This window comes from Pyrus communis, chromosome 17, assembly GCF_041283825.1.
Source record: "Pyrus communis isolate YQ-2024b chromosome 17, ASM4128382v1, whole genome shotgun sequence".
Taxonomy (NCBI): domain Eukaryota; kingdom Viridiplantae; phylum Streptophyta; class Magnoliopsida; order Rosales; family Rosaceae; genus Pyrus; species Pyrus communis.
In genome coordinates this window covers 23,318,588-23,337,839 of record NC_142581.1, presented here as the reverse complement: position 1 = coordinate 23,337,839, position 19,252 = coordinate 23,318,588, and the positions used below count along the sequence as shown (strand labels likewise).

The 19,252-nt window shown below is 36.9% G+C and overlaps 2 protein-coding genes and 1 non-coding gene across 3 annotated transcripts; 1 reads left to right on the top strand and 2 right to left on the bottom strand.

Moving 5' to 3' along the window:
* The first annotated feature begins 5,257 nt into the window (after positions 1 to 5,257).
* Positions 5,258 to 6,891, top strand: LOC137749221 (zinc finger protein 1). Its single transcript, XM_068489333.2, has one exon. The coding sequence runs from the start codon at positions 5,838 to 5,840 to the stop codon at positions 6,645 to 6,647; it is 810 nt and encodes a 269-aa protein (XP_068345434.2). The 5' UTR covers positions 5,258 to 5,837; the 3' UTR covers positions 6,648 to 6,891.
* Positions 6,892 to 11,395: 4,504 nt separating this feature from the next.
* Positions 11,396 to 13,545, bottom strand: LOC137708862 (Mitochondrial glycoprotein family protein). The gene is made up of 3 exons (XM_068448020.2): positions 13,225 to 13,545; positions 12,188 to 12,519; positions 11,396 to 11,880 (listed from the first exon to the last, which is right to left on the bottom strand). The coding sequence occupies exons 1-3, from the start codon at positions 13,474 to 13,476 to the stop codon at positions 11,712 to 11,714; spliced, it is 753 nt and encodes a 250-aa protein (XP_068304121.2). The 5' UTR covers positions 13,477 to 13,545; the 3' UTR covers positions 11,396 to 11,711.
* Positions 13,546 to 14,297: 752 nt separating this feature from the next.
* On the bottom strand, positions 14,298 to 17,802 carry LOC137708671 (uncharacterized). Its single transcript, XR_015958160.1, has 5 exons — positions 17,545 to 17,802; positions 16,848 to 17,509; positions 16,056 to 16,105; positions 15,929 to 15,981; positions 14,298 to 14,936 (listed from the first exon to the last, which is right to left on the bottom strand). It is a non-coding gene; the product is annotated as an uncharacterized LOC137708671 (transcript).
* Between the last annotated feature and the right edge of the window lie 1,450 nt (positions 17,803 to 19,252).

The window sequence follows — 19,252 nt, the reverse complement described above, 5'->3', positions numbered from 1 at the left end:
GTTTGTTGATGCATAAAATCGGTGAGACCTTTAGTACAACAGAAAGTGTCAAGTTTGTGACCTTTGCTCGATTGCTCCGGTCACTAGTGAGGATAAGTATGTAAAGAGATAAAGAAAATGAAGCAAACACAAGATGTACGTTGTTCACCAAGATTGACAACATTCACGAAGTAGAGGAGTTCTCGTTAATAGTGAAGGATTTACACAAATACATAGGTTCAAGCTCTCCTTTAGTGAGTTCTAGTAAATAGTTTAGTACAAATGACATTCGGGATTATTGTAAGAGAATGATATCCTTTTATAGAAGAGAGTTTCTAGCTTTATTTTGACATTGACATGTGTCGTGCTGTGATTGGCCTCTAATGTTGACATGTGTCGAGTTGTGATTGACCTCCTGGTTGAAGGGAAATTCTTGTGGGTCCTTAACGGTATAATGTTGACCGGTGCTCAGTAGTTTCAGGATTGGTCAAGTATGGTACAAACAACGTTCAGTTCTTCAATTGGCTTGGAGGAGAGGACGTCCGAGTAATTTTGTAGGCAATGAACAAGCAAGCATCATCATATCAAATGTTCTGGCCTTCTTAGTTTAGTTCAAAGGATGATTTTAACCCCCACAGGCAAGGTTTATATACCTTGTTTGAACGGAAGACTGACGGAAGTTAAGATTTGGATCTCAATTGCCAACGAGGCATACCACAAGAGTTAAATTAACAAATTTTCACCATGAGAGTCACATTAAAAATGCAGTGTCATTGATCAACCACTAAAAAAATTTGGCATTATTTTTAAATCGGTTTTCATATTGGTTAACTCTTTTGTTGGCACCTTAACATCTTAACCTAAGGTATCGTCGTTGACAGTTAGGACTGTTCATAAGGCCTTGGCAATGGTGAGTATTTATTTTCTCCATAATTATAAAAGCGATCCTAGTGTTTCCTCTCATAATATTGGATTTGTCTCTCCTCCTCATAATCATGGTTTCAAGTTGAATTTCGATGGCTCTGTTATTCTCTACAGCCGATGGCACAACCTCTCCTCACCAGCAACTAGCCCTCCACAATAATGTATTCAAGTTGGCTGGGCTAGTAAATTCTTCCTTATGCAGTTAAGTTTGAATTCAACTCCTATAATTCATTTAGATTTAAATATTGCTTCTAATTGATCCCAATGAAAATTATAGGCTTCCTTAAAACTAAAAATTGAAGGTCTTGGGTTCAAAACCCCTTGCTGGTGTGGAAGCCAGACTTGTGGTCAGGAGGAGGCTGAAATACCTCTGTAAGTCTTCCTGGCCCCCAGAAGGAGTAGTTAACCATAGCTTGCCACTAGTTGTCCTCTTTTTATTTATTTATTTATTTATTTTTAAATGGGAATTAGATTTGATGGATGTTACATTACTTACACTTCAAAACAAGTTTTGTTAGCATTAGGCAAACGAATAAACAATATTGAAAGATAGCTCATAAGTCATGGCAAATCACATCATGTTCATCAACACCATCAAAAGCCCGTCCGTTTTGTGTCTCGTGAATCATAAGTATGTATGGTGTCAAAATCACACTTTAAATTTAAAGGAGGAATATATGATGAATTGAAAGGATAAAACATTATTGGGTGCAAGACCTCGGCAAGGGACTCAGGAAAGTTCGACTTCTTGAAATTCTAATCTTTTTAACTGAAAAAAATTAAAAAAAAAATAAAAGAAGAAAAGGAAACATATGGTTTGTATCCAAGGGTGTCACTTGTTTTTTAATATAAAAGGAAATGAGAAAAGAAAAGAAAATAATTTAATCTATAATTATGAAGGATCTGTTAAACAAAATGGCTAAACTAATGTTAGAGTTTTGTAACTACGAATAATTTTGGACATATAATCATAGTTCCTTTTTTTCTTTTAGGTTTTTTTGGACATATAATCATAGTTTGTTCTTTTCCTTTAGGTTTTTTCTTATGTTCCATAGCCGAAAATATTGACTTAAAACAAGCTCTTCATCATGGCAAGTAACTTCAACAAGTTAATCACCTAAATTCTTTGAATTTTTGTAGTTTTGTAGTGTCTAGAGCATCTCTAATGAGCTTCCTAAATGAGCTCCTGGTAAAAATATGAGAAGTTAGAAAATTTCATCTTCAATCATACTCTCTATCATTTGCTCCTAGGATAACAAAATCTCTAGGAGCTTGGCTCCTAAATTATGGGAGTGACGGAAGATATACTTGCATTAATTATTATTGTTTAATAATATTTTAAATAAAAGCTTTATTTCTATTGATTCATATTATGAACTCCTTGAATTAGAGGGTATGATTAGGATACAAAAAACTCTTAAAATAACTTTGTAGTCACTTTAGCTAAATTTTGACTTAAAATTAGAAATTATGATTGGAGATGTCTATTCATTTATGCAAAAGACATTTGGTATTTATAGCTAAATTCTTTAAGTTTCTCTTCGTCATATCTACCTTGAGGAAAACGTTGTTGCATACGAATTTGCTGCGTTAGGACATTCGAAGAATTAATCATGTATCTAGTTTAGTTATTCCTAGCTTAAATTATCATATATATGGATTTATGTCATTGATTAGCTATCATACTATGTCTAAGAGGAAAGAGGATCCAGAGAGGATCCTCTTTCTGAGGATTCCGGAAATCTTTCAATCATATCCGTTCATTGTACATCGTGCGATCAGAAATTATTGTAAATTTTTTTTATTTAAAATTGAATATAAACAGTACCTGACGAAAACTGACCGCACGTCATTAGAGGATTCCCGGGATCCTCACAAAGAGGGTTCAGAGAGGATCCTCATTCGTCTAAGAGCATCTCTTATAATGAAAGCTTGCCATAACAAAAATTGTGATTACAGTAAAAATATTGTGTGAGAAATAATTTATTTTTGATACAATAATATATTTACACTAAACGGTGAGTAATTTGGATTAAGCCACACACTAAGTTAATTATATAAGGTTATTTAGCCAAAATGGTCCATTGAGACTGACATCACTCATCTCTCTTTGGTCCCTGAAATTTAAAATTGATAGAAGTGGTTCTCGAGATTGTTCACCATTAATCATTTTGGTATTTTTGTGAAAAATCTACGTTAAATTGAAAAGATCACCAATTCAAAAGGAGTGGTTGATTTGACAAATATACACTTAATTTAGCGGAGATTTCTCACGAATGATAGTGGACAATCTCAGGGACCACATCTATCGATTTTAAATCTCAGGGACCAAAGTGAGGAGTTATGTCAATCTCAGAGATCATTTTGGTTAAAAAGCCATCATATAAATATATATTATAATAATAAGTTGTACAAGATTCACTATCCACCATATCCAAAGTTAAGACCTCTCATTTATAAATAAAAAAGAATATTATTAAACCGTAATAATGAGCCACATGTGAGAAATTTTGTTTTGTCAAAGGAACTCTCAAGGACTACTCATTTTTTTTTTTTTTCAATAATTATTTTTTACTGGTTTCTTTTCCTAACCAGCATGCCGATCCAATCAAGTTACCCATTCCTTTTCATTTTCCTTCTTGATAGTTAGAGTAGAAAAGAAAAAAAAAACCCTTTGGGAATGAAAGCAAAGGAGATATATGGTTGTCTACGAATATGGTTATTACTTGCCTGTCAAATGTCAAAGAATTATTTCCCAAGGCAATGCGAGAAAGCAAAAGGTTGGAGGACAAAAGTATGCCTACGAGAACTATATACCATTGCTTATACATGCTAGCTAGTATTCTCAGTGATAGACGGCTAGTGAATGCATATTCTAACAAATTCCTATGATTGTATATGTACATGGACTTTCAAAATATAAGAACCACCAAGTTAGTTTGGAAGCATACCTAACATTTCTTTGTGGAAAATTCAACATGTCACCAAGACCAATAGCTATATGATGACAAACACAAAACTAACACGCTTATTAACACACTGTTATATAGATGCATCTTACATACAATGTTATGTGCTATTCAAAAATATAAAACTAACTCATTTATTGACACACTCTTTAATATAGCTAGATCCCGCATACAATGGTAGAAAGTGCATGTATAAGAGAGTTTCAACAATTATAAGTAGCAGCTTAAATTACTCAATTCTTTTTAAGAAAAGAAGATCATTTGTAGTACCTGTTTTACGTTGTAAGACTCATAGCGTCAACAATAGCATAAATATCTTGCCACATTGATTAAAGACCAATGACTCTTTGCAGGGTCAGCTCTAAAATTTTGGGTGCCCTAGGCGAGCCATTGTTAGGAGGCCCTTCAGTTCATACTTGCTTAGGAGAAAGCAGGGCACGCGCGGGATTCTAAACACAAACCTTGAGGGAAGTAGCTTGCGTGTTTTCCACTACGTTGCTTGTCAATTTGTAATATTTTTTTTTCTACATTTACTATATAACATATATCTATTAATTAAAAAACAAAAATTTAGGGTCCTTGATTCCATCCCTTCTGACTATCCTCAGAGCCGACTCTGTCTTTTTGTTAAAAGGTTTTTTACATCTTGGATTCGCTTTTCAAATCAATCATAGACACGTTTAAGATTGTCAATGAGAACTTTCCAAGTAAATGCAATGGGGGATATTAGATGTGTGGTTTGCTTTAAATGAATCTTATACATTATATACAGGATTGGGAAATTTCAATTTCATCCATGTAGTTTCAATTGTTTTAATCAAGCTCTTGTAGTTTGCTAGTTGCTTCAATTAGATCCCAGCTTGAGGTTCAAATTTCAATCAATTACTTTGACCGGACGATGTACGTGTAAAATTTTGCTTCTGTAGTTTGACTTGAATTCCTATCTGGTCCACGGATGTAGTTGTATTATTCCAATCACGTCCCACAGTTAACAATTGGTTGCAATCGACTCAAATAGTTAAAAAAAAAAAAAAATCAAAGTATTGATGGAATAACAAGCTGGGACCTAACTGAGACAACCAACAAAGTCCGAGAATTATGTAATTTACAGGAACAAAATTTTAATTTAAGCCAAATTGCAAGAATCCCACAGGACTGCCATAATGATTTTTCAAGTATTTAATTCCTATAACTCGATCACCCCTTTACGATCATCAGTTCCAACATTGAATTTGTGGTGCCCTTATTTCCAAATTTACAATTTTGAACATGCATTCATTGTTTTAATACCTTGATATATTTGCATTAATGGGTGGATAAATGAATTGGTATTGAATTTGTCATTTACAAAATTCTAACATAAAACTCTTATTTACAAGTGAACATTCATCATTGAAAAACTTTAGACATAAGAGCTCTTACTTACACGTAAACATGCATCATTAAATCCTCTCACTCTATGTTGGATCTCTAGTCTGGTCTGCTATAAGTTATATCCATGACTGCATAGTGTGTGCCTTGAAAAGGTTAAACCCCTATAGGCCACAAATGTCAAGGAGACAAACAAAAAGTTAAAAGATACAGTAGAGAGGTATATGCAAGAAAAAGAGCTACATGGATGTTCCTCATTAGTTTCAATCACGTTGCCTTTATAGGACCCTCTCTATTTCTCTATGGTACTCTTCTTATTCCTTAAGTCTTGCTATATTGAGACCCTTTAACTGTAAAACAGTGGTCTATCCCTCTATACATAGGACACAGCCTTTATTACTAATATATCAGAAACATATTATTCTTCTTGCATAATATTAGACCCCCTTTATTCTCATCAACCCAGGAGGAGAAAATTCTCACAACTTTTCACCATGAAGCCCCCAAGCACCTGATCCTTCTCTCTCTGAAATCTCAAGCAGTTTCTCACCCTCAGAGGCACCGGTACCACCAAACCTAATCCAAGTCTCAAATATGGAAGCCCCAAACGCAAAGAACCAACAACTAGTGCATGATCATCACCAAGAACACCCTCAAGCTCAAAACCCTAATTTTGCATTGGATCTAAGCCTCTCAAACAAGGAATCCAATCACGGGGCGAAGCTGGAACTCAACCTCATCAACTGTTTTGATTCAAACAACACATCAGGAAACTCTTCATCAGAGACTTCCAGTCCCAAAGGTACTACCACTACTGATTTCGAGCCAAGGGTTTTCTCCTGCAATTATTGCCAGAGAAAATTTTACAGTTCACAAGCGCTCGGAGGGCACCAAAATGCTCATAAGAGAGAGAGAACGCTTGCCAAAAAAGGGCTCAAGAGTAATTGTGCTGCAGCAGAAGCAGATGCCTTAGATAGGCTTCCAAGTTTACTGTCCTCGTACAGATTCTCCAGCATGGCATCTCTCCCTTTACATGGGTCCTTCAATAATAGGTCACTTGGCATACAAGTGCATTCCACAATTCACAAGCCTTGTTACCAAGCAAACACCATTGGAGGACATAATGGTAATAGTGGGTGGCTGAGACGGCCTATTGATCAACAACCTGCGATCGGGCGGCTTGTTCCACCTAGCAATGTTTTTCATGTGCAGGGTGGCGGCATAGGATCCTCCTCCTCCTCATCAAGTGGCGGTGTTGGAAGGTTTTCCTATAGTACTAATGTTCGGAAGTTTTCTCCAGAGACGGAAGGAATTGGAGGGTTATGGTGGAGTAAGAGTAGTGTTGGCCATTTTAATACTAAGCAAGATGAGTTGCAGAAGCTTGACTTGTCCCTCAGGCTCTAAGCACTTTCCCAGTTTTCTTTTTTTTGTTCCAAATTTTAAACCCATCCATGTTAACCGATCAATTTCAGGTTTCCTCTATCTTTGGTTTTCATGTATGAGTGGCAACTTTTGTACATTCCTTTTAGCTAAAGTTGACATTTTCAGAGAAGTTTGTTTTGAAATTTTTGGCTTTGAATGTAAATCCCAATTCCAAATGTTGTGACACTTTTGTTTTTTAATAATTCAACGGTTGTGATCCATCTAACATTTGATCTCACGATCCATAAGTTGGGCATCAGAACTTTGAATTTGCATGGTGATGTGTACCAGTAATTCAAAGATCAATTTTGCTACTTAATTTGAGAAGTTAATTCCCCCCTTAAAGCAAGGAGTAATGTTAGGTAGACCAAATTTTTTAAACTAAATTTGCAAATTTATTGATGTGATTGTAGATGATTGGATTATTAATTAAATATCGATTAATGTGCTTGTTTCATATTGGTAACACGTCATTTGGTTTAAAAAATTTGATCTTCCTAACATTACTCTAAAACCAGCAAATTGCTCTTCTTTTAATTGGGTTCTCAATGCTTTAGATTAGCTGTTAAGGATCAACAGGCGTTAGCATAAATTTTATTCATTCAGTTTTCTGTTTTATTTTTAAGAGAGAAGTGCTAAATGCTGGAATTGAAGATGGACTAAATGCAAACTAATTAATGCTTCCAAATTTCATATAGTGATATAGAATTCGATTCTGCAAGTGGTGGATTACTTTAGTTGTTACGACTTTCTTCTTCCTTTTACAACATTCCAGATTCAAACTTCTCTACCTTCCTCTAGTGTAAATTAAAATAGTAATATTATTTGTATTAAAAAAAATGTAGAATTTGATTCTCAATTCTTTCGAGTGGTGTGTTGATACTTTTTGATATGTTCTAGTAAGAAAAAATAGAACAATAAACCAGCGAGTACTTGGACAAATACTCATAAATCTAGCCTTGATTACTTTACTCTTTTTTTGCTTTCGAACAATATTCTAAAAGACGGTGAAACTTGAATACGAGAGTATACTCCTCTAATCAACTTATATACTACAAAATCTGCTTAATACTTGATCATCTGATATTATGTCATCTGCTTAATACTTGATCATCTGATATTATGTCACGCAGCACCCAGGTGTGTTCATCTGAGAGACCATGAGGGTCATGTCTATCTTAAACATCTGTTTATAAGGTCCACAAAACGTGCAAAGATTTGGAATCTTGTGATTGTCATTTCCTACTACTACTTTTAATATGACATGATGGTTTAAATGACATGGGTTTTTGACCCACCTGCAGTTGAAATAATAGACCATCTCTACTGCTAGTGCTATTTGGATCTAAGAGGTTGGTGTAATGTAACAAGCCATGTGAAAGACACATTATAATGATTAATCACGCTCATCTCATAGCTATCCTCCCTACCCCATCAATAATTTCTCCTCAATATTTTCATTTTCCAAAAGACCAGCGGGTGGTCAAGTCACGACAATTTACTCTTCCGAAGATCAGAAAAACTCGTTTCAACCTCTACCTAACCTCAATATTAAATTGTGGGTAAATCTTGATTGCCTTGATTTCTTAGCTACATAATCTCTTTCATAATTAGGCCACTTCTAATTTGTGTGGGTCCAGATCCATTTGACGTTTACTATATCAGCTTAGTCATAATACACCATGATTATCCTAGAATTAACATGTAAAGGTGACTGAAATTTGTTCACTATGACAGTTAACTGTCATTGAAATCTTAGATTAACAAGGGGTTTTGATAGGAAGACAAGATGTCAATAGTCTTGAAAATGAACGTAAAGTTGGCTATGCTAGCTACTTTCTCTCGTCTCGATCTCGTCATATAATGTTCTAAACCATCTATCTTTTAGGTCGTTTATTAAAAATCATCCCCGCATAAGAAAACATCCAAATCAATTGTAAACTAAAAAGACAAACCGATGTATAAACTAATAATAAAGTGACTTCCAATATGGATGAAACTTTTTCAATGAATCATTCTCGACGGATTTTACCTAGAGAGTGAGCATTCCAATCACCCTACAACATTATATAATGCGAATGGTGAAGGAAAAAGGTGAAAGGAGAATGTCCAAAGGAAACGAATAACTACACATACTTTTTACCGCCATATGTCTTGTCATCAAACTGAATAATCAAACAAAAACAACAAATAAGATTAAACACAAATGTGAACAACCAGAAAAAAGAGCGTGGTTATCATTTCCCTTGTAGAAGTGAACGTAAAAGTCTTGGGTTTCTGCCATTAGCCGCAAACCAGTTGGGGTGTCCATATAGTTGTGTTACGACGCCTCATTCTTTTACCATTTTGGCAATAAAATATTGAAAAGCTTTCATTTTGCCTCCAAATTAAGAAACACTTAAACAAACACTGGTTGGAAAAAGAGGCTGCATGTGAATGTGGAGCTTTCAAGTTGCTGAGATAATGAGATTAGGTGAAAAATTAAACCAAGAACAAGTCTTTCTCCATTAGGATCTTATAATAATTAAGGAAGAGATTACTTGTCGTTGTAAGATTTGAATATTGTTTAAGACTTGATTAATGGAGGTTTAAGTTTGTCCCATTCAATGAAAAGAGAGGGAGATTACAAAACCATCATCAATCAAAGTTTAATTGCACGCTTAAGAAAGAATTACGCACATATTTCTTTTTCTATCGCTTTCTTGAAATTACTTGGGTTTTGAGAGTTCACCAAATTTGAAAATTGTGCTCTCTCACTGCAATTTGTTTACAAAATAATTCTACAACAAATGCAATAGTTGTAAGACCATGTATGGGAACTGACGCCTGCCCAGTGCCGGTTGGTCAGAGAATTTTTATTTGTCAAAATTTTCATCTAAACTATTGGGAGAGGAATTCGAACTTGAGCGTAGAGGAATGAGCACACTTTTTTACCCAACTTGACTACGCCTAGATTTGTAATTACCTATGATTTCCGAGTCTACATGGTAAACTTAGGGTTGGTTTGACAATTTATCTCAAACAATTTTGTTTTTGAATCGATTGTTTTTCTCAACAATGTTTAAACTCTTCTAAATGACACAGTTTCTCTATAAAAATGGTTCAAACAAATACAATTTTGCTTTTGAATTGACTGTTTATCTCAATTTGATGGTCATCCATGTACAACCAATCTTTGAAAATCAAACTTCAAAATGATGTTTGAAATTAAGATCAACAAACTTTGCAAGGAATAAGAGGGGAAATCAAAAATCTACAGACGAAGCTAGCAAGGGACATCGAAATTGAAAAGACGAGTATGACACTCTTGTGGACCACGACACAACAATTCTCATTTCCTACGGTCCTCGTGCCTAGAAGTGTCGTAATCAGTAGCACCGTCATTCTGGTTAAGAACATATGACTACTATTCACAAGATCGAACGAATTATAGTCCAACCCAATTCAGGAGTTAGAGGTGAGCAAGTATGATGCAGACCAGCAAAGATAACGAAAATAACATGACATCAGATTTGGAACAGATGCATATTGCTCAAAACTAAAGAGGATAGGACTTTCATCTTATCCAGGGTTTGACCAATATAAACCACACCATTCGCATGTCTGTCTATCAATAGTAAAGCATATTGTAGTGGAATGTGAAGTTCACCAAGAGTAGATAGTACTATAGAGCATCTTTCATAAAGCCAGGACCATATGTTCGAGACATTAACATACCAAGACATCGATACTTTCCACTTGATCGCAATTTAGTTCAGACTATAAAGCTAGAAACAAACATTACTCTGTAAGTTTCAGTTGCCGACACAATCCTGCAGCAAAGGAGAATATATGGTTAAGACTAAAAAGAGAAAAGGGAAGTGATGCAGACGTTACATTGATACTCGTTAGCATGACTGGGAAAAGTGGATGCAGACGTTCTATGAGAAGGGAATTCTGGCCACAACATCAGCAAGCAGCATGATCCAGGAGCATAATCCATCTACACACCACCAATAGTCTTAAACCTGATTGTGACCTGCAACAGCTCGTTTCCACTTTCCAAGATCATACTTATCTCAATGTGAATGTTCAAATTTATGGAGCTACAACAAAATTGAATAATTGTTATTCTATGTAGCAGAAGCACATTTGCAACATGAAATTTGTGTCTCAGGAACAAAAGATGACGAAAGCTAGTAGGAAAGAAGCTAGAGCAAAAGTCGTGTAATCTGTTAAGTGATCAAGTGGATAAATATAATGACCGAAGCAGACATAGAACGTACATGGAAGAAAATGTGTACTTTCCACTTCATTAAGGAAATTATATTTCAACCAAGGTGAACTCCCTGCATGATCAAAGAAAACAGCAAAATATGCCATTGTACAAGCCATATGAGCAAAATATACACTTTTTGCTACTTAATTCAAAATGGCTTCCTTCTCTAGCATAATAATCATCACATGATCATATTTCATTGTACCATGAACATATGGCATGCGTACTTAAACCAATCAGTCTCAATGCATAACCGGCAGCAAGTAGTGTCATAATGCTGCAAGCAGCTAATCTAGCTGAGGCAGAAATTATTAAAATAGCATAAATCTCCCACGGGATACGAAGACTGCTGCAAAGTCCCATAACGAAAACCCTAAACCCTACTAGTTATGTTGAGAAGATCTACCCAAAACATGGTAGGACTGAGAAACCATGGTAAATAAAGGGACCCACAAGTAAGGCTTTATAGATGTTAGGGCATGGATCTTGGTGTTGATTGAGAAGAAACAGAAAAAGAAGACAGTTTTAACAAATTTTACAACGTAAACAGATGGCATATGCCATCACTAGAGGGCTCTTCTACTATTTTTGATGACCTAATGCAACAACTTGTCTAAAGCATTCAAGATTAATAGCTACATAATTTCATAATTTTTGCTCAGATGGAAAGTTAAAACAACAAAGAAAGATTTAAAAACATAAGAGGAAGCTCCACTTGCATAATCATGCCAATTTCATTACTCAACGCAAACAGGATTGATAAATCAAGGTCACCAAATGCTGCACAATCACTCTACTTTCTTTTCAATAAATGATTTCACAGTCCCCATCCATCTAATGAACTCAGTTTTATCTTTGTTCTTCATGTATTCGTGCAAGAAAATAGCAAGATCATCGTCTATACTCCTCGCTTCCAAGAATTCATAAAGTGAGTCTTGCAACTCATCATCAAGTTCCCTGTACACAAACCACAAAAACAAATAAACTGTAACATTTAGAGAGCAGAAGAAAATATTATGAGACCGAAGTACAAATCAGCTTTCAGACTCTATACCCTGTAAATATAGAAAATCAATACAATACACAAAGGGAAAAAGAATCACAACCACAAACAACAACAAAAGACAGGAGAAGGGGGAAGACACAAAAGAGTTCTACAAAATTCAGAAAAATCAAGAATTTTACTCAACCTCTAACTCTTTTTATGTTACTAATGTTCCTCATATAGTAATATATAAAAAGGAGATTAAATAGAATATCATACTTGAACTCAGGACCCGCATAAGGCTGAGCTGGCATCTTCTCAGGTTTTCGGACGAAAAGCTTGTTAATCTCTATAGTATCTGGCCAAGCTGAACACATAATCTCAAACACATTGCCGCCTTCCTTCTTGGAGATATTAACAATCATTGTAATGTGAAGCTGCACATCTTTTCCAAGGCCAGCACCACCTTTGGAATTCGGAACAGGAACAGATCCATCAAACATCGTGGCTTCGATCTTAATGTCTTCTTTCTCTCCAAACTTTGTCTTCAAGGTTATCCATTGCTCACCAGGCCGGTTGTTAACTGTAAACGACTTAAATTTTGTAACTGGCTGAAAAACAGAAAAAATTCGTCATTAAAACCCCAAAAAAAAAATTGACTCCCAAATAATTAAAGGGAATTCTCTAGATATTATTTAAGAGTGTTTTAACTTGTGATTACAAAAGCTAACCATCGACCATAATTTAGTGACTGTCGCATCTAAGCGGAGTCCTTGGAGGGAAGAATGTGTAGATCCGGTCTTAATCCTATGATTGATGGCTGAGAAAACTCAACTCAGGAAGGAACAACATCTTGAATACAATCTATTATCTCGCCTTGCGGATTGCAATTCAACCAAGCCAAAATTTTAGCTCATGTAGTAGCTTGTTTTTGGCTCGGTAACAAAAACTTCAATTATATTGCATAAGGATTTACCAGAAACCCAATCGAACTGAATGGACATCGATTGCACCTTTAGGCATCTAGAAACCTATTCAAAAGATTTCACTTGTGTTTTTGGAGCGTGCCATTTTTCTTAACAAGTAACCAATCAGCCCCGAAACAGAGAAATGCTATTTTTCCAGGTTGATGAAATTTTCCAATCCTACGCCACATAAACTAAATTACAAAACGACCCAATTCTCGAAATCCAATAAATCCCTTCTCTTCCATCGAATTCTCATCAACCAAACAAAGCCTAACCCACTTCTTCCCATAAGTCAAAATTTGGAATTTAAGAGCAAAAGACAGCGGAGTGGATGAATCATGTAGGTACCTGAGTGGCAGGAGAGTGATCGAGCTCGTACTGTATTTCCCTCCGGAGGAGTCTGAGAATGTTGCCTTCGAAGGCCGATTTGCGCATTTCGGAGATGTAAGTTCGCCGGAATTGCGATGGTTGGAGTGAAGGGTTTAAGAGGGAGCCTTGTTTTTCATGTGCGAAATGCAAAGTGGGCGTTTGCTGGATTGGGATTCTGGAAGAAGAAGGAAAAGGAGTGGATTTTCTCAGGGGTCGGATTAGGCGCGCCATGGAAGAGACTCCTCGGAATATTTTGCAGTTTCAGAGGGTTTTAGGGTTTAAGGGTCTAAGGGCTTCAGAGTTAGAAGACAAAGTCACAAATCAAAGGGTGGTAGGACCCGTCTGTTGGTGGGCCCAGTTTGGGTTGTAAGGACTAGGGCTTGGCAAGGCCTCCTTAATGAAAGTCCAGCCCAATAATCGGTCAAGTTTTATTGATTCTTTTCTTACGCTCCATTTTTATTTTTAGCCGTCAGACTGAAAAAGTTTATGCATGTCGTCGGATTAAATAAGATAATGTGTGGTTATTATTTCCCTTTTACGATTAACAGGGAAAAAGAATTTCAAACTCACGACATCTCAAATACAACACCACTTTTCTCCTTCTGTTCATATATATTTATTTTTTTTCCATTAATTTTCCTTCGATTTATTCAACTCAATACTGTAGATAAAACAAAGGAGTGTAAGAGGAGAGAGGTGGGAATCCCTTTTTTTAATCACAAATATACAATTGTTTCATGATTAATCAATGATGACATGCATAAATCTCTCTTATTTGTCTTTGTATTTTTACTTTTTACACAAGTTATATTGCCAGAAAAAGAATCAAACTCGGAACTTCAAGTGCAAAAATGAATACTTTTACCAAGCTACAGAGGAGTGATGCTTGCTTTCAAACAATAGGAATCCGCCTGATATTTCAGTTCTCTTTTGGTTCTTCACCTTTGCTCTCGAGCGCGATCACAAGCAAGAACCGTGTAACTTGTATTGTAGACCAGCAAACTTGAAAATAACCATCACATTCATAGGCAACATATCGTTCAACCAAAGTCTAGTCTCCAAGATGTTCCCGCTAATCATTTCTGGGAAAAAAGCTCTACAATTAAGTATTTTTTCATTTTGCAAGAAGAAAGTTCGATGAAGAAAAGAACATCGAATTCGCAACATACTCCCACCTATAAATCAACTTAACCTGTTCAAATGACGTGTTCCCTGTTGCCTATGCTAAGCTACAACCAAAACTGTAGACAATAAGTCAACGACTTCATCTTTTAGCATCTTGAGAAGCCCCTCCATCTTCGGTTTTGCCCAGCTGATCCTTCAAGGAAGCATTAGGAACCGGGTGCTGACTATTTACTCTCTTTGCCGAGGGCCGGTCTTGATTCTCCAGAATCCTGTTTACTAAGGTGATCTTTCTCAGAAGGCTTGCTGGAGTCTGAACTACTAGTGTTAGTTGCCTCTTTTACACCATCTTTCTTCTCACTACCTACTTCCTGATCTTTCGTTAACCCACTGGCAGTTTGCTTCTTCGATTCAACCACTATTTCCTTCAGTGTTTCTTCAAGTTTATCTAGTCTCACTTTTACCTCCAAAAGCTCTGGAACAGATCCTGCTTCTTTTTCTTCGGTAGCATTTACTTCTATTTCTTTTGCTTTCGCTTCTTCTTCTTTCTTCTTTTTCATCTCCTGTTCCTGAGATGGAGATTTTGGACAAGTCAAGGCATTTTAGTGTTACTCGTATATCTTGCTCAATTTCCAAATATGTGCTTATCGAACTTGACATGATCATGTTTCTGTGTTAAAAAGCAATGCTCCATCTTTGAAATTAATCAATGAGTTGAAACTTTCTTGAGTATTGATGGAAAGAAAAAAATTCGGTGTTTGGTAAAAGAGTGCAGATTGTACATGATTAGTTAGAATGTTCACTTTGGAAAGTTGGAGGAAAAATGTTGCACCCATGAGCTTCTAAGGATCCAATATTCAGCTAGCATTTATACGTGTGCGGCCATAGTGCATTTCTTTTGGCGTAAAGTTGGTAATAGACAAATACCAAGTGTGTGTGTGTGTGTGTGGGGCGAACCAGCCATATGAGTGGATCAGTAAAAGATGCAGTGCGACCTCTTTCTGCAAAGGTTGTTTTGACAGATACATAAGGAGCGTCCAGGTTGCCAATTGTAAATTCAGTAATCCTTATATTATGTCTATATAAAGGACTATTGCGCTAGTTTTGAATTGGAGCAAAAAAAACTAGAGCAAAACAATAAGTTGTATACCACTCAACTAGTTAGAGTGAGAGAATATTGCAAGGGCAAAGTGTTTGCTAGAGAAATGAAAAGAGATAAAGGGTGTATTTCTTGTTCTTGTTCTTGTTCTTTCAGGTTTTTCGTCAAGTCTTAATCCTAGAGGCTTGGCAAGATTATTCGTTGTACTCATCATTGATATAGTGAAAGTTTATTGTTGTTGATGCCCCGTGGACGTAGGCACATACCTGGACCACGTAAATTCTTGGTGTTAATTATCTTGCTTAGTTGTTTTTGGTTTCCTGAGTTTGTCTTGTTTTTCTCATTCTTAAACGAGATATTCACAATAAAAACACACAATGGCATACAATCCAATCAAGAGACTATACTACATATGCAATATTTTAAGCTTAAGATCAGCAAAAAACATAAATGTTTAGTTACCGCTTCCATTCTTCTAATTTCATAGCGAGCATACTGAGCCACCAGATACACAGCTGTTACATGAAATAAGTTTTCAGATAACGATGTGTAACCACAGGAGAAACCAAATATGAAAAGTGATACGTACCCAAGGAAGGCATGCAACAAAAGAACAGTTGTACCAAATGGAAATCGAGCCTGACCACGAAAAGAAGAGAGGCAAAAAACATGTCTCAGTACTGAAAGGAAGATACCAGTAGGATATTCAAAGTACAGAAATATCTTTCATTAATAGCTTCTTTGGAAAGTAATCTACACCGCACAGACACAAATCAAGGGAAACTAACCTACACAAATGGAAAAAAGAAAAAAGGCTTTGCTGCAAAATGGTGAGAATATATAGAATCCCTTTCGGGGTACAAATACATTCTTCGTTTGTTCCATTACATAAGCATTGAACTTCTGTTTTTCTTTTAACTCAATAGGAAAATTTTAACAAATACGGACCCGACAATACAAATAATTTACTTGGACTCGACCAAAATACATACCCTCTAAGCATTTTACCCATACACCAACATTTCTTGTACATTTTCTTGTCCTTCAACAACTTGAAATAATACAAGTCCAGAATTAGCTTAGTGCTTTAGCAGCTGGGTCCAAATTCAAATTTTCACACAACATTTGCCAACATTCAATCAATTTAAACCTTAAAACACCCACCTGGCTCCTTGTAATTTCAACAAACCCTCCATTTCAACACTATCCCAGCTATGTAAATTATCTACCTACATGCAAAAAAGCTGTTCGACGAAATGCCAAAGAGAACCGAAAACGACCCACAAATTCCAATCAGAGCAAAAGCAATACCAACTTACATAACAATCAAAAGAACAAGAAACAAATACTATGTTGCAGAAAAGTCGAAGCAAAACAATACCCGAATTTCTTTTTCGAGGGCGGAGCAGTGAAGAGCATTTTGGTGGCGGTCATGAAGTCGAGCTTCTCCAGCTGCTTATACTGCTCCTGGTACGAACTCACACTCGTCTCCTCGGCGTTAGTATTGTTGGCATTTTTAGCGGATTTGGAGCAAAATGTTCTCCTTGGTTGTAAGATTGTTGTGGGTTTTAAACGTTTAGGGAGCCGGACCAAGATTTCTCTGGCGCGAAACATTTGCTTGCGATCCTTCGCGTTCAATGGTACGATTTAGAGAGGCCACCGGTTTGAGTGGAAGAGCAAAGCGGTGCCGAAATTTCGGAATGTATCGGAACCGGGCAGGATTTACAGATCATTGTGTGCCTGAACTCGGTTTACTGCTGTACCTTCGTCATCGCCAATGATTTACTCAAGAAGCAGATGGTAGCAAGGGCGGACGCACGTTATGGCAAAAGTGGGGGCAGTTGTCGGCCATCCAGCCGCCGGGATTTCCCTCCACCGGTTTCTATATTTCCCACCAGAGATTGGGTAACCAGGGCAAGCAACGGCGCCGCGAGACTGATTGATATGCCCGAGAAGAAGAAACGAAAATGTATTTTTCAGTTTTTAAACCCTGGACAGAACTACGTCGTTTCGACCAAGTAAATTAAAAGAGGGCTATACGACCTGCCGTGTTTTGTCAAAACACCTTGTACGACGACCTGCCGTTGTTCTCAAAGCACCCTGTCATTTCTTCATCGCTCAGACTCCCCGTTTTCTATTTACTGTTTCTTGCTTGGTGATTGGAATTTGTGTGGCCAGAGATTAATTTATTTTAGAAAATTTTATTCGAACTTATATAACGTCATTTTTTTTATATTAGATATTAAATATGAATTGTCAATTTTATTTTATTACTTAATTATTATCAAGTATAAAATGAAACTAACAATTAAACTAAAATTTATCGATAAACTTACACTCAATAATCAAACTCTACCATCACTCAATCTTTGTACTACGTTCATTCTTACTAAATGACACATTTCAACCCGAAATGTCCACCTGGACTCCGAATCGAGTCATGGTGGCCGATACTAGAAGGGTGACACAAAACCATAAAATGCAGCGATGTGGAATTGTGAGTAAATTTAACCCTAAAAGTGCCTAAAAGTATGAGTGCGCTGGTGAGCGAGAGTGAACCCAATTCACACGTGATGTTAGAGCACAAGTAAAGTACAGTAAAAGTAGGACACGGATTATATTGTCGAAGGTAATCACCTATACCAAAGTTTGCCAATAATCCTTGTCGACACGAAAGCTCAGCTACTAAAACCTAGAGGGGCGAAAAATAAGGCTGAGTGGGTCTAAAAATAAAGCTTTATAAAAACCTTTTTGAAAACTTTATAACTCCTCGCCATAAAACAGATATAGTTTCCAAATTATATATACTACATATAGTATAAAAATGCTTACCACAGCCAGCAGTATTTCAAGGATGCCAAACGTCACAACTTTTGTAAATAAATACTTGACATTCGTTGTAACATCCCACATCGCCCAGGGTAGTGATCCTTAAATGTATATTCTCATCTCTACCTAGCATGAGGCCTTTTGGGAGCTCACTGGCTTTGGGTTCCATGGGAACTCCGAAGTTAAGCGAGTAGCGCGCAAGAACATTCCCAGGATGGGTGACCCATCGGGAAGTTCTCGTGTGAGTTCCCAAAAACAAAACTGTGAGGGAATGGTAAGCCCAAAGCGGACAATATCGTGCTACGGTGGTGGAGTGGGCCCGAGAAGTGGTCCACCCCGGGCCGGGATGTGACAATTTGGTATCAGAGCCAATCCCTGGCCAGAAATGTGCCGACGAGAACGTCGGGCCCGTAAGGGGGGTGGATTGTAACATCCCACATCGCCCAGGGTAGTGATCCTTAAATGTATATTCCCATCTCTACCTAGCACAAGGCCTTTTGGGAGCTCACTGGCTTCGGGTTCCGTAGGAACTCTGAAGTTAAGCGAGAAGGGTGCTAGAGCAATCCCATGATGGGTGACCCACTGGGAAGTTGCTCGTGAGTTCCCAAAAGCAAAACCGTGAGGGAATGGTAAGCCCAAAGCGGACAATATCGTGCTACGGTAGTGAAGTCGGGCCCGGGAAGTGATCCGCCCCGGGTCGGGATGTGACATTCGTAATCACATATTTTCGCATAAATAAACATATCACATTGAGTGTTCATCGACACATGTTGACACACGAGTTCATGCAGATGTATTCTGACATGAACATGACTGAGTGTAATAATGATATACACTCTAGTACTACAATCATGTGAAGACTGGCACTATGCGTAGCACATACCAGTCGGAGTTGCCTATTGCAACATGTACAACAAGACTGACACCTACAATGGATCCAAAGTGAGCATACGGTGC

Bases quoted from the DNA above. Each gene is read 5' to 3' on its own strand.
- LOC137749221 (XM_068489333.2), top strand. From the start codon at position 5,838: ATGGAAGCCCCAAACGCAAAGAACCAACAACTAGTGCATGATCATCAC.
- LOC137708862 (XM_068448020.2), bottom strand. From the start codon at position 13,476: ATGGCGCGCCTAATCCGACCCCTGAGAAAATCCACTCCTTTTCCTTCT. The intron at 12,520-13,224 runs GTACCTACATGA...TCTGTTTTTCAG, and splicing joins ATCACTCTCCTGCCACTCAG to CCAGTTACAAAATTTAAGTC. The intron at 11,881-12,187 runs GTATGATATTCT...GTTTGTGTACAG, and splicing joins TATGCGGGTCCTGAGTTCAA to GGAACTTGATGATGAGTTGC.